The sequence below is a fragment of the Vombatus ursinus genome, unplaced genomic scaffold (genome assembly GCF_900497805.2).
Source record: "Vombatus ursinus unplaced genomic scaffold, bare-nosed wombat genome assembly UNPS02014662.1, whole genome shotgun sequence".
NCBI classification, from domain to species: domain Eukaryota; kingdom Metazoa; phylum Chordata; class Mammalia; order Diprotodontia; family Vombatidae; genus Vombatus; species Vombatus ursinus.
In genome coordinates, this window is record NW_020954440.1 from 24,055 (window position 1) to 40,647 (window position 16,593).

The following is a 16,593-nucleotide window of genomic DNA, read 5'->3' on the forward strand; positions in this document are numbered from 1 at the left end:
TGAGGGTATGTCAATGTGTGTAAGTGTGTGTCTGCTAAAGGTGAATGTATAGGTTTGCCTATAGGGCAGGATGTGAGATTGTGCTAGATCAGTGAATTCAGGGGCACTGAGTTTTGACAATGCTGTTAAAATGGTAGCACTGTGATACTAAATGGTGGGATGTTTGGAAGACTGGAGAATGAATTCTGATGTTGACTTGGGAGTTCAGGTTTGGGGAAAAACTTGGGAAAGAGGCTGAGGTTTAGAAGAGTATTTGTGGTGAAGTGGAAGGATGATACACGTCTATTTATCCATCTCTCTATCTCTCTATCATAAATGTCTCTATCTCTCTCTCCATACATACATATAAATACACACATATATAGGTATATGTACTCTATTTTTATATATACACATGCAACTTATGTATATTTATATATGTAAAACTCACTTATGTTTATACATATACATACACACATATATGTATATCTGGATATTACTCCATCAGTATCTCTATTGCTGTCTGAAACATCCATTTATACATCTATCTATTCATTTATTTATCTATTATCTCTCTCTATATATATGTATTTGTGTATTAGTATATTTTCTCTATCTCTACATCCATCTCTCTCTATAGCTATCATCTCCATCTCCATCTCTCATAGTTTTTCCTCCAGCAGGTGCCTACAGAAATAAAATCACTGAACCATTCCTAATTCCTTTTCAAAGTCAATTAGATGTTGTAGTAGTTCATCCTCATGTAACTAATAAGGGAAATGGATACCTTTCACTCAATAAGAAATATTGTGCAATGATTTTTGGAAATATAAATTTCTCTGTTCGTGGCAGTATGGATTATATTTTGCAAAGAACTCATATTACAGGTCCTGGGCCCGATTCGCGGAGGAAGTAAGAAGTGAAAGATAAAGAGGCTATCCTAAGAATGAAAAGCCTAGAGAGGAGTAAAATTAACTCCAAAAATCAGATCTCTTGAATTCCCAGGTCCATTTTCTTATCATTGAACCAGATGGAAGACATGGGTTAGCCTTCAGGTAGGATTTATTTAACTTGGGGAAAGATGCTCTCACGAGAACAAGAAGAAACCATATTCTCCTTATTTACAGGAAAGATTCTCAGTGACTGAGGATAAAATGGGAATTTACTTGGGTGGGAATTTTTCAGCCTGAAGAACAAAAAGGCTTCTGCTAGTCATCAAATTTAAGGGCACAAATGGGACATCTCTTTTTTTTCAGAAAGCAAAGGCAATGTGGACATTCTTAGCATGAAAGAGGAAAGCATGAAGCAGTGAAATGTTGACCAATTGCTTGCTTATCAACTCTGATTCAGAGCTCTTGACACGTCGGACTAGTGCAAAAAAGGCTGAACTGCAGAGATGAGATTATGAAAGGCAATAAACAAACAGAAATATGATAAGCATTTTGGAAGAGCTGACATTTCTACTGTGATGTTCTTTTTCATTTAAGCCTATGACACGAATCTTAAACCATATATATTGATCATTTGAATAAGGGATAGAGTTATCTACCAACTAGGTAGTACAGTATACAATGCTGGGCCTGTAGTCAGGAAGACCCAATTTCAAGAGCTCAAATCTGATCTCAGATACTTACTATCTGTGTGTCCCTGGTTAGGTCACTTAACCCTGTTTGCCTCAGTTCCTCATCTGTAAAATGACCTGTAGAAAGAAATGGCAAACCAGCTCAGTACCTTTGCCAAGAAAAACCCAAACGACTTCATGTAGAGTTGGACACGACTGAGAAATGACTTAACAACAACAGAGTAATCACTATTTTTGGTTTAATAACATTTTGTATTTTTATTTTTTATGAGGAAAACTGCATTTAGAGTCTGAATAACTGGTTTCAAGTTCTGTCTTTATTACTATGGTCTTCGTTACTTTGTACAGAACACTGAATTAGTTTGGGCCTCGGTTTATTATCCTGTGAAGTAATACTATCAATAATATTAACTCAATTTATATACTGTTTATGATTTCAAACCACTTTCCTGAATGTAACCCTTTGAAATATGCAATAAATGTGTTAATCTTTCTCTCCTCCTCATCTTTCTCTCATTCTCTCTTTTTATCTAGATCTATAGATAGATAAATATTAATATAATGATATAGACATAGCTCTATAGATATATAAATGTGTCTGTACACATACATGTATTTATATGTGCATATGTGTGTATAAATGTATGTATGTATATTGGTATGTGTGTGTATGTGTGTGTGCGCATGCACACACTTGCACAAAATCCATCTCCACTCTTGGGGGTGATAGTCTTCTTTATTAAATTTGAAGTGCTAATGTTCATCATGTATAAGTTCCTCCGGTCATTCTGTAGAGCTAAGAATTTAACCCTCTGTTCCAGAATGGTTGGATGCGTCTTAACATCATCATTTCTACTGCAAGCTCTGCCTTCATCTGGTTATGGCTTTAAAATGGAATGTGATTTTAAGTTTGTTCAGGTTTATTGGAGCAGAATGGTTTTCAGGTTTTATCTGAGTAAACACTTTAATTCATTCTTCTTTTCAACCCTTTTCCTTCTACTCATAGTGTTATTTGATTTTAGTTAAATTGCAGCTCACCAGCGCGAATGGGCAACTTCTCAGTCATCACAGAATTCCTCCTCCTGGAGTTTTCCAGCATGAGGGAGCTGCAGGTCCTACATGCTTTGCTGTTCCTGCTGATTTACCTGGCTGCCCTGATGGGAAATCTTCTCACCATTGCTGCAATTATAACTGAGCCACACCTTCACTCTCCTATGTATTTTTTCCTGAGCAACTTATCCCTCCTGGATACCTGCACCATCTCAGTCACGCTTCCTAAATTCATTGTGAATTCCTTGTCTGGCACTCAGTCCCTGTCCCTCCTTGGCTGTGCTGCTCAGATCTTCTTCTCTCTCTTTTTTTCAGCAACAGAGCTTGCTTTGCTTGTGGCCATGTCCTATGACCGGTTTGTGGCCATCTGCCACCCCCTACACTATGGCATCATCATGACGCCAGCACGTTGTGTCTGGGCAGCAGCTGGCTCATGGCTCAGTGGGCTTATCTATTCAGCTGTCCACACTGGGAACATGTTCCGCCTGCCCTTCTCAGGATCCAATGTGATCCGCCAGTTTTTCTGTGATGTCCCTCATGTCTTGAAAGTCTCAGCCTCTGATGTGTTTCATGCTGAGTTTGTATTAATTGTAGCAAGTTTGTGTTTTTTGCTATGCTGCTTTGCCTTTTTAATTGCGTCATATGCTCGCATCTTCTGCAGTGTGCTCAGGATTCCTTCTATGGAAGGACGCCACAAGGCCATTTCAACCTGCTCCCCTCAGTTGATGATTCTCATGTTGTTTCTCATCTCTGTAATGATTGCAGTCCTCAAGGACACATCATACTCATCACCTATCGAAAACCTTTTAATTGCAATGGTTTATACAATACTGCCCCCATTTATGAACCCTATCATCTACAGCCTGAGGAATCACAACATTACAGTTGCCATGGGTAAGATGATCAGGAAGAGCTTTTTTTACCCAAGAATCAAATGTCCATCCTTCAAAACATAAAAAAAACTGAAGAATATGTATCTAATCTATCAAATGTGCAGGATGACGTATGAGGTGACCTAAAATGGGGAGAAATGGCACCAAAAATAATACCCCTTAGATGAAATGTTACATGGGATGAAATGAATCATTTATTTTTTTCCACAAAGCAGGGACCCATCTTGCAAGTAGTGATTGTCAAAAGTGGAATTATCATGATACCTGCCCATTGCCTTTGGGCAACATTGTCATCAGAAAAATGGATGGGACACTCATTGATTCCCAAACAATGATAGTAAGCTTAAACAAAATCAGCCATCAGGATAGTTGCATTGTTTTCCCCCTTAACTTGTTTCTTGCCTTCTCACTTTCATCCTTTTGTTTCTACCCATCTTTATGATGATAATATCCTTCTCCTTTTTGTGTTGAAGATCTAGTCATCCTTCAAATACACACGCATATACATATATACTTATACACACCTATACAAACAGATCTATAAATACACATACACATACACACATATAGGTATGCATGTATATAATAGTTCCCCGGGAACTTAACCTCTTTTTTAGTAAGTTTGCTCATTTGTAAAACAAGGGGGTTGGGCTTAAGGACCACTATAGTCCTTTCATCTCAATTTTGACGTTATGATTTTTCACAAACTCTTTCCTCATCCCTCAGACTGGAAGTAATTTTTCATTATACAGAATTTTATACATTATCTATCTTTTTTGTATGTGCTTATTGTTTTTTATTTTCTATATCATGTAGAAGTAGAAATGTCTTATCTCTCCTGGTGGATTTTTTGTTCCCTTTCAATAGCCCACAACTTGGTCAATTAGTAAAAAACTGTGACTGTCGTGAAGTGTTCATGTGTATTTCAATTGGCACAATTTGAAGTTACAATTATGAAAAATATGCTAATAGGTTCTAGTCCTAGGGAAATATCTCATGTAAATTTAAAAAATGCATCCGCCTCAGATGATTAATTGTTTGTATTAATTAGGTCCTAGGTAAACTTATTTACATCCCTAGCACCTAAGAGGGTTTTTGCACAAAGTAGGTGCATTATAAAGTACTCTATATTAATTTCAAGCTTTTTGAGAACAGAAGTTTTCTTTTACATAATTTTATATTTATCTACCATCAAGCATAGCATCTCTTTCTTAGGAGCAAATTAATGAAAATCTGTTTAATTGAATAAGTTGATAGAGAGAATGAGAGAGACAGACAGAGAGAGAGAGACAGAGAGACAGAAAGAGACAGAGACAGAGACAGACAGAAACAGAGACAGGGAGAGACAGAGACAAATAGACTAAGATACAGAGACAGAGAGACAGAAGAGACAGCAAGAGATTGTATGAATGGATGGATTTATGGATTTAGGATGGATGAATGGATAGAGAAAAAGCATTCAGTAAGTGCTCATTTTTGACCTTCTAAAGATCTAGAGATTGATGGCAGAGTAAAGGCAGAGACTTAATCAACTTTCCCAAATTCCCCTTCAAAAAATTTTAAAATGACGTATCAAATCAAATTCTAGAGTGGCATAACCAACAAAAAGTCAGGGTAAAATAATTTTCTAGCACAAGAGAACTGAGGAGGTTGGCAAGAAATGTCTGTTTCACCAGGGTGGTGGTCAGGCCTGAATTACAGTGCAGTGCAGGCTGCACCCTGGAAAACCATCAGTGGGCTATGGGAGTGGGTGCATTGGTCCTAGGTTTTGGGACAAGAACTCAGTATTTAACAAAAATTTCAGGGACAACTGGAAAGCATTTGGTCAAAAAACTCGATATAGAAGAACATCTCACATCTTATACCGAGACAAAGTAAAAACGGGTACATGTTTTAGGCATAAAGACATATCATAAGGAAATTATGCGACTATGGAATATTTTACCTGTCAGATCTATGGATAAAGAAAGAATTTATGACCAAATGAGATAGAGAGCATTATAGGATGTAAAATGATTATATTAAATTAAACTTTTTGCTTAATCAAAACCAATATAGCCAAGATTAAAAGGAAAGCAGGAAATGCGGGGTGACATTTATGGCAAGTTTCTCTACTTAGGGCCTCATTTCTCAAGTACGTAGAGAAACTAGTCAAATTTATAAGAATACAAGTCATTCCCAATTGATAAATGGTCACTGTTGATTAGGGAAAACAACTCTGAAGTATCCACTCCTATCTATCAGACTGGCTATTATGAAAGGAAAGGAAAATGATAAATGTTGGAGGAGTTATGAAAAAATTGGAACTCTAATGCACTGTTGGTGGAGTTGTGAACTGTTCCTACAATTCTGGAGAATAATTTGGAACTGTACCCCAAGGTCTCTAATTCTGTGAATACCCTTTCACCCAGAAATACCATTACTATATCTGTATCCAAAAAAGTTCTAGATTAAAGGAAAAAGGAAACATGTACAAAGATATTTATAGCAGCTCTTTTTCTAGCAGAAAAGAATTGGAATTTTAGGGGCAATTATCAATTAGGGAGTGGCTAAAGAAAAGTGACATATGATTGTTATGTAATACTATCATCTATAAGAAATGATGAGCAGGATGGTTTCAGAAAAACCTGGAAAGACATATAAACTGTTGCAAAGTGAAGTGAGCAGAACCAGGAGAACACTGTACACTGTAACAAAAAATATTATAGAATGATTAACTGTAAATGACTTAGCTATTCTCAGCAATTCAGTGATCTAAGACCTAATGAAAAATGCTATCCACCTGAAGAGAAAGAACTGATGGAGTCCAAAAGTAGACTGAACTCAATTTTTTTACTTTATTTCTCTTATTTTTTTGTGTGTGTTTTATTTTGTCTATTTCCTTTTGCAACATTTCAAATACTGAAATAAGTTTTTGCTGACTACACATGTATTATCTCTATCACTTTGCATGCTTTTTCAAGGATGGGCCAGGGAGGGACAGAGAGAGTGAGGGAATTTGTAACTCAAAATTTTAAAAAAATATTAAAAATTGTTATTACATCTCTTTGGATAAAAAAATATACAAATTATTATTCAGAAAAAAAGTTAAAAAAAGAGCTAGAGATACAAACAACTAAGCCATATGTCCCCAGGAAGCATCATTCTAGTAAAGGAAGGCAAAACATAAAGGGAACTGGAAGGGGAAGTGCCTATACAGGGGTAGTAATGTTGGTAAAATGTTATGAAGTGCAGGGAAGGAGTTGACCTGGTGGTGAAGTCAGCATTGCTTGGGTCTCTCATTAAATGGTTGTCCCTTCCCTTCCCATGACCTTTTCTCTCATATATTAAAAATGTAGTATTTCAATTTCAAATGCAGCCATCTATTCACATTTTTCATGAAAGTTCTTATGTACTTTGTCATGTGAATTATATCTATGAGTATGACTTAATCAACTCTTAGAATATATGCTCCATAAGGGTAGAGAGGAGAGTTTAGTCTTAATGGTGTATTCCAGGTCCCATGACATACCGGAAATGCAGACATTACACACTGTACTCTTCCTGCTGATTGACCTTTTGGTCCTGAGATGGAGAATCTTCTCACCATTGCTGTAATTATTACTATTGCATACCTTTGTTCTCCTATCTATTTTTTTTCTGAGCAATATATGCTTGCTAAGTATCTGTGGCATCTCAATCATGCTCCAGAAATTCATCATAAACTCCTTGACTGTCCTTTAACCCCTATCTCTTCTTAGCTGCACAGCTCAGGTCTGCTTCCTTCTCTTGTTTGAAGCTACAAAGTTTGCTTTGAGAATGGCCACTTGCTATGCCTGCTTTGTGTCCGTCTGTCACCCCCTACTGTATGCCATCACTAGGATGTCAGTACATTGTCTTTGGGTGGTTGGCTCAACATCTGCAGTATGAGGAATCTCACAGCTCCCATTGACAAGATAATTCAGAGAACATTTTTTTCTTCCTTCTAGGTTCCTTAAGGGTCTATCCAACATGGTGGATCTTTAATAAACCTTGTCTTTGGCTTAAAGAAGGCTTGGGTTAAATTCATTTGGGCAACACCTTCATGTTGCTTTTTCAAGATCCCAGCACCTCTAAGCCCCTAAACTTCAACAAAAAGACATAGAAGGTATCCATATACTTCACCCGACTGCCAAAGACCATGTCACCGGACATGACAAAAATGACAACAGCAAAAAGAACATTAGGAGCATGAGCAAGAACTATGACAATCCACTTGATGGAGGACTCAATGGAAACACCCCTTTCTACATGAAACCTTTCCTGATGCCCCCAACTGCTAGTGACCTCCCTGCCAAGACACACTTGATGGCTTTATTCTCTTTTATATTTGCAACAGTGACCTCTCTGTCCCTTCCCCAGCATGTGAAGGCAAGGCACGGAGGGATTCACTAATCAGTCTTACTGTCAACATGCTGGCTTTGAATCTACATGATGGGATTGGAGTGAATTGGAATGAGAATTCTACCAATTGGAATTTCTTCATTCTGAGAAAGCCACAACTTCACCTTGTGTAGCCTGAAATGTTTTGGGTAGATAAAAGCATCCTATAGACACAACTGAACTGAGTCTAAAGAGTGCTATAAAACAGGAATTTCAAGAAGGCCATGTTTTCTTGCCAGTGAATAATGTGAAAACACAGGGAGAGGGAAGAATGAGTGACCATTTAAAGTAATCTCTGTGGAAAGGCAAATTCAACTAAATTCAAATTGTTTCAGTTCAAGGAAAAGCAAAACACAACCAAAAGAAACCAAAGTGGTCACATATCTTATCTCAAAAATGTATTCCGAAGAACAAAGTGGGGAGGTTGATCTTGAAGAATACCATATTCTATAGATGACTGCTTTCATTAAAGAGTGAGAACTAAGGAATATGCAGGGCAGCTAAGTGGCACATGGGTAGAGGGCTGGGCCTGGAGTCAAGAATATCTATCTTCCTGAGTTCAAATCTTGCCTCTGACACTTACTAGTTGTGTGAGCTTGGAAAAGTCACTTAACCCTGTTTGCCTTAGTTTACTCATCTATAAAATGAGCTAGAGAAGAAAATGGAAAACCACTCTTGTATCTCACAAGACAACTCCAAATTGAGGGGTGTGGCATGGACATTTAATAAACTCAAAGACTTTCAGGTTTTTGTGACAAAACCCCCAGAACTTAAAAGAAAATTCAACATATAACGCTGAGAAGAAATATACAGTAATCTCCAATCATAATAGATTCAATAAGGTCAAATGGTTTACTTTGTATAAGTGAAAATATGAGTAATACTCTTATGCTTGTTGTCATCTGGGTAGTTTAAAAGAAAGGAGTGGGCTGAACTGAGTATGATGGGGGTGATTCTAAAAACACTGTGTAGGGAGAAATAAAGAAAAAGGAGTAATTATCTTATACAAATGAGGCACAAAAGAAAAAACTGATAGAGAAGAAGCTAGTAAGGTGGAGGGAAGGTATGCTGGAATCTTACTCTCATCAAGAATGGGTTAAAGAGGGGAAAACATGTACATCCAGAAGGGTTTAAAAGTCTTCTAAATTCAGAAAGAAATAAAGTGGCAAGAGGATAGGGTGAGGGAAGGGGAAAAGAGCTGGACCCTTAACGGAGTTGATAGGTTAAGAAATAGGAGGGCAATGTAATGGGTAAAAGTAAAGTAGAACAGTGAGGAGGGATAGGGTAAATAAGGTGAGAAGAATAGTGAAGAGAAAGAGGAAGGAGGAAAATACATAAGTAATTATAGCTTGTAATGTGAATGGGATGAATTTACCCATAAAACAGTAAAGTACAAGAGTAGAATTTACTATGTAAGAAAAGCAGGGATAGCAATCACAATCTTAGACAAAGTTAAAGTTAATATAGATTTAATAAAAAAATAGAGAAACCGCACCATGTGGCAGCAATATTAATCAATATTGTTTTAGATCATCGGAAATACCTAGACAGTATAAAATATCTGCCAAAAGACACACAGGAACTATATGAACATAAATATAAAACACTTTTTATACAAATAAACTCATATATATATATAATTGAAATATTATTTATTGTTCATGGTTAGCAAAAGTTAATATAATTTTTAAAATCAAAATTTTACCTAATTTCTTTTTTCAATGACATCTCAATTAAATTACTAAAAATTATTTGAATTAGTTAGAAAAAAAAAGAAAACCAGAAAAAAAAAGATACAAAGGGAGGAGATTCAGCAGCATCAGACCTTAAACTATAAGGAAGAGCATTGTGGAAATGTAAAAATGATAATTTTAATTATTTTAAATGAAAATTTTCTTGTATAAATTAAACTTATGTAGCCAAGAATAGAAAGAATGCAGAAAATTGGGGAAACATTTTCATAGACAATCTCTCAGATAAGGTGTCATTGGGTGCTGTGATGTAGAACATGATGATCTGGTTGATTTAGAAAAACATGAAAAGACTTGGATCTTCATTAGAAAGGTGCTATCTGCCTTTGGAGAAACTGATGACAGGTAGAAATAAGCATAATAGTCTTATCTATGTGTATGAGTACATATGTGTGTATATGTGCATGTTTATATATATGTATATGTGCATATATAAAATATACACATATACATATATACAAACATATACACAAACACACACACACATATAATGTCCATCCTTGAAAACATAAAATGCTAAGAAACATGTCTAAATATGCATAAAAGAGCTTAAAATCGGTAGATACTCATCTTTCATATACACACATATACATACATATGTATACATATATGCATCTACACATACAAATATATACACATACATACAGATACAAATACACACCCACATGCATGTATGTATATAACAGTCCCCTGAGTACTTTGTTCCTATGTTTGCTCATTTGTAAAAGTAAGGGGTTTGGCTTAATGATCATTGTAGTCTTTTCATCTCAATTTTGATGTTATGATTTTGCGCAAAGTCTTTCCTCATCCATCAAGCAGGAAGTAACCTTTCATTATGCATAATTTTATATATTACCTATCTTTTGTCGTATGTGCTTATTGCTTTTTATTTTCTATTATATCTATAAGTAGAAATGCTTTATCTCTCCTAGTGGATTCTTCGTTCCCTTTCAATAGGCTACAGCTGAGTCACTTAGTAAATATTATGGTTCTCTTGAAGTAATCATGTGCATTTCAGTTGGCACACTTTGAAGTTACAGTTGTGAAAAATATGGTAATTGGTTGTAGTTCAAAGGAAATATCTGGTGTGAATTTTAAAAAATGAAACCACCTCAGAGGATTAATTATTTATACCAATTAAGCCCTAGGTAAACTCCTTGACGGCAAATACTGTTTCAGTTTTTTCTTTATATCCCTAGCACCTAAGAGGTTTTTTGTACATAGTAGGTACATTATAAATTATTGTATATTAATTTCAAGCTTCTTGAGAAAAGATGCCTTCTTTTATATAACTTTACATTTATCTACCATCTAGCATAGCATCTCTTTCTTAGGAGCAAATTGATGAAAATGTGTTTAATTGAATACCAGAGGAGAGAGAGAGACAGAGACAGAGAGAGATAGAAAGATAGAGAGACAGAGACAGAAAGAGGGAGAGATAGGAAGAGAGAGGAAGAGATAGAAAGAGAGGGACAGAAACAGAGACAGACATTGAGACAAAGAGAGACAGAGACAGAGACAAATAGACTAAGAGACATAGACAGAGAGACAGAAGAGACAGAGAGATTGTAGTATGAATGGATGGATTTATGGATTTAGGATGGTTGGATGGACAGAGAAAAAGCATTTTTTAAGTGCTCATTTTTGGCCTACTAAAGAGCTAGAGATAGATGGCAGAATAAAGGCAGGGACTCATCTGAGCTTTCCCAAATTTCCCTCCAAAAAACTTTAAAATGATGCATCAAATCAAATTCTAGAGTAACAAAACCAAGAAAAAGTCAGGGCAAATAATTTTCCAGCCCAAGACAACTGAGGGGGTTGGCAAGAAATGTCTCTTTCACCAAGGTGGTGGCCAGGCCTGAATTACAGTGCAGTGCAGGCTGCACCTTGGAAAGCCAGCAGTGGGCTATGGAAGTGGCTGCATTGTTCCAAGGTTTTGGGAGAAGAACTCACAATTTAGCAAAAATTCTGGGAAAACTGGAAAGCATTTGGCCAGAAAATTGGTGTAGAGCAACGTCTCACATTGTACATCAAGTTAAAGTGAAAATGGGTACATGTTTTAGACAGAAAGACTGCTATCATAAGCAAATTATAGGACCATGGAATATATTACCTGTCAGATCTATGATAAGGAAAGAACTTATAACCAAATGAGATACAGAACAGTATAGGATGCAAAAGGAATAATTTTGATTATATTAAGTTAAAATTTTTTCTCAGTCAAAGCTAATGTAGCCAAGATTAGAAGGAAAGTAGGGAACTGGGGGAAAATTTACAGTAAGTTTCTGTTACAGGCTTCGTTTTTCAAGCATATAGAGAAACAAGTCAAATTTATAAGAATACAAGTCATTCCAATTGATAAATGGTCACTGTTGATTAGAGAAAACAACTCTGAGATACCATTTCACATCTATCAGATTGGCTAGTATGACAGGAAAGGAAAATGATAAATGTTGGAGGGGTTATGGAAAAACTGGGAAACTAATACACTGTTATTGGAGTTTGAACTATTCCTACCATTCTGGAGAATAATTTGGAACTAGGCCCAAAGGTCTATAAGTCTGTGAATACACTTTGGCCCAACAATGACATTACTAGATCTGTATCAAAAAAAATAATCAAAGATTAAAGGAATAGGAAATATGTACAAAAATATTCATAGCAGTTCTTTTTCTGATGGAAAAGAAATTGAAAATTCATGGAATGACCATCAATTAGGGAATGGCTAAACAAATTCTGGTATATGATTGTGATATACTATTGTCTATAAAAAATGATGAGCAAGATGGCTTCAGAAAAATCTGGGAAGACATATAAATTGCTGCAAAGTGAAATGAGCAGAACCAGGAGAACACTGTACACTTTAACAAAATTATTATAAGATGATCAGCTGTGAACGACTTAGCTATTCTCAGCAATTCAATGATCCAAGACTTAAAATTAAAAAAAAAATACAATCTACCTGAAGAGAAAGAACTGATGGAATCTGAATGTAGATTGAACCCTAATTTTTTAACTCCCTTTATTTCTCTTATTTTTTTGTTTGTGTTTTATTTTGTCAGTGTTTCCTTTTGTAACATGTGTGATATTGAAATAAGTTTTCAGATGACTGCATATGTAGTATCTATGTCACGTTGCATTGTTTTTCAGGGATGGATCAGGGAGGGATAGAGAGAGTGAGGGAATTTGTAACTCTAAATTAAAAAAAAAGAATGTTCAAAATTGTTATTACACTTAATTGGATAAAAATTATATAAATTATCACTTGGAAAAAAAGTACAAAAAATAGCTAGAGATACAAACACAACAAATCCAGATGTCTCCAAGATGTGTCATTCTAGTAAAGGAAGTAAAAACATAAAGGGAATTGATAGGGGAAGTGCCTATATAGGGGCAGTGATGCTGGAAAAAAGTTGTGTAGTTCAGGGAATGAGCTGGCCTGGTAGTGGTCAGCATTGCTGGGCTCCCTCATTAAATGGTTGTCCATTCCCTCCCTATGACCTTTTCTCTCAGATGGTACAAGAACTTAATATTGCAATTCCAAAGGCAGCCATCTACTATTATGCCTAAAATAGTCTAAACTGGGTAAGATATAACAACAACATGATTCTCCTCAGAAAATCACTCCCTTGGACATAATGTTACTTTGAATAGAGTGAATCAATCATTTATTTTTACCCATCCTACAAACAGTTATTGTCTGTAGTATATTATCATGACACCAGCCCATTTACTTAGGGTCTACTTTATCAGCAGAAGAATGGATGCAACACTAATTCATCCCCTTAGCAACAAGAGATAAGTTTAGGCAAAAGCTGCTCTCAGGGTGATTGTATTGTTTCTCTACCAACACATACCATTATTTTACACTGTCATGTCTTATGTCATGTCATGTCTTATCATCATTATGATGGCTGTGTCTTTCCCCTACCTACACAAAATTAACAATTCATAGACTACTGTACAGACAGTCCTGGGTTTGAATTCCACAAAATAAGTATGTTTCCCTGGGCAAGAAATTTTTCATCTCTTTTGATCGAAGTTTCCTCATTTTTAAATGAGGTAGTTGGACATGATGACCACTAAGGTCTAAAACGTTTTATGTTAGTCTGCTTCCCCAAAGCAGTAACTCAATCTCAATTCACACTCTATCCAGAAAAGGAGATAAAAATGGTTTCCTTACACTGAGGTCAAGAAAAATCCAGTCTGTTGGTCAATAACCATTTATCAACCATATATTATGTGGTGAGTTCTGTGTTAAGCACTAGGGATAAAGAGAAAGGCCATAGATAGTCTGTGCTCTCAAGGAACTCACAGTCCAAAGGGGAAAACAATAGACATAGATAGATAATAGATAGATAGATGATAGATAGATAGATAGATAGATAGATAGATAGATAGATGGAGTATCCTCTCCTGAAAAAATAATAAAGTTCCTAAGCACAAGAAGCTTACATTCAAATAGAGAAAGAGAAAATACTAAGGGGAGCTAGAAGTAGGGTCACCATATCTTATTCAGTCATTCCCCAACTCATGGGGCCTGAAGGGGAGAAGAAGTGAGTAACATGACTGAGATAACCTCAAAAATTATAATCGTGCCCAATGACTCACCAATCAAGAGATTAGGATTTAGAGAAGCATTACCCCAAGGTAGGTGGGCAAGAAACCTGGTTGTAATGTATAGTAGACTAGAGAGACACCTAAGTAGAGTCAAGTGGGTAGCATGACTAGAAGTTCCTCAAGAAACAGTGCCTTGAAAAAATGTGCAGTGTTGATGAAAGTATTAAATCCCTCAGTGCATTAGAAAACTCCTTAAATGTATGTAAGTTGCAAAGAAGTTGTAGGCTTGCATTGACAGAGCGACTTTTTTCACTTTAGAGTTCCCTATCCCAATGAAATTGAAGACCCTTTCCTTATGCCTACCACTACAAAGGAATCGTTCTGTTGAGTTGTGTCAGACTCTTTATAACCTCATTAAGGATTGTCTTGGCAAAGACAATGGAGTGATTTGCCTTTTCTTTCTCCTGCTAATTTTTTAGATGAGGAAACTGAGGCAAACAGAGTGAAGTGACTTTTCCAGGAACACACAGATAGAAAATGTGTATACATTTTAACTAAATGTAAATGGCCAGATTTGAACTAAGGAAGATGAGTCTTCTGGACTGTAGCTCCAGCACTATACCTCCCGTACTACCGAGATGCCCAGACACCTAGCCCTCTGGAAAAGGCAAGGCAAGATGATATATTTGGAACCATAAATAATGTGAAACTCAAATGTATCAATAAATATTAAAAATAAAATGGTGAATTGTTTTATTTATTAATTTGTAAAATGACACATTAATGTGACGTTGTTGTTGCCATTCAGTCATTTTTCAGTATTGTTATATGAAAAAAAATTCTAAATCACCATTGATTTGAGAAATTCTATTAAAAACCAACAATTCTAAGATATCATGCCACGTTTATCATATTAACTAACATGACAGAAAAGTAAAATAAATGCTGGAAGGGACATGGAAAAAAAGAGACACTGATGCACTCTTGATTAAGTTGTGAACTGGTCCAACCATTTGGAACTACGCTCAAAGTCTATAAAGCTGTCAATAAAACTTTGACTCAGCCATATCACTATTTCACGAAGAGATCAAACCAAAAGGAAGCCTGATATGTTTGAAAATTTACAGCAGCTCTGTTTGTGAGGGCAAAAGAATTAGAAATTGAGGACATACCCATAAATTGGGGAATGGCTGAACAAGTTGTGGTATATGATTGTGATGGAATATTACTGTGATATAAGATATGGTTAGGAGGATGATTTCAGAAAAACTTGGAGATATATATCAACTGATACAGAGTGAGCTGAGCAGAATCAGGAAAACAGAGCAATTAAAAATATTTGTTATTTATTTTTAACAGAAAAAAATTAAGTTCTCTATTGTCTTCCTCCCATACCTTCCCTGGCCACCAAGAAAGCAAACAATATGTCTATTATATAGGTGAAATCATGTAAGACATATATCCATCTTAGCCATTTCAGAAAAAGGAAGAAAAATAAGAAAGTGAGAATATTATATTTCAATTTGTATTCAGAGTTTGTTGGTTCTTTCTTTGAAGGTAGATAGCATCTTTCCTTATGAGTCCTTTGGGATTGTCTTGGATCATTGGATTGACCAGAGTAACTAAGTATTTCACAGCTGATCATCATTACCATATAGCCATGATTATTCACAATGATCTCTTGGTTCTGATCACTTCACTTTGCACTAGTTCATATAAATCTTCCTGTGTTTTTTTCTGAAATATTTGTCCTCATCATTTCTCACAGCATAATGGTTCTCCACGACAATCACATACCACAACTTGTCCAGCCATTCCTCAATTGATGGGCATCCCCCCAATTTATAATTCTTTGCCACAACAAAAAGAGCTTCTATAAATATTTTTGTTCGTATTAATCTTTTTCCTCTTTTTTTATTCTCTTTGTGCAAGAAAGTCATGTTAATAAAATTTTAAAAAGTGAATTAGGAATTATGAATAAATGAATTAAACATTTATAAAACAAACTTATTGTGAAATCACATTATCCTATGAGATTGAATCAGGCACACTACTTTTACTTTTACTCACATTTCACCCTCTACCATTCTCATGTTGTACCCGTTGACTGGAGGGCAGAGTCATGACCTCTAAACTCTCCATTTAATGGAGGAGCCCAACACAGTCTTCGTATTTACCAACAGTTGAATTGCCTTTGTACTTCTTGCTCAGGGCCTATTGCTAGGTGCTTTTTGCCCTTCATCTTTCTCTCCCCATTTCCTTTACATTTAACATAGTGCCTGGCATATAGTAGCCATTCAATAAATGTTTATTGATTATTGACTAAGAACATTATGGACTGAGAGACTCCCAATAACCATATGCTGACATTTTAATG

General features: G+C 35.8%; 1 protein-coding gene across 1 annotated transcript; it reads left to right on the forward strand.

Moving 5' to 3' along the window:
* Positions 1–2,607: 2,607 nt before the first annotated feature.
* LOC114042639 (olfactory receptor 14I1-like) lies at positions 2,608–7,435 on the forward strand. The gene is made up of 2 exons (XM_027861331.1): positions 2,608–3,505; positions 7,365–7,435. Exons 1-2 carry the CDS (start codon positions 2,608–2,610, stop codon positions 7,433–7,435), a joined length of 969 nt encoding a protein of 322 aa, XP_027717132.1.
* Positions 7,436–16,593: the final 9,158 nt, after the last annotated feature.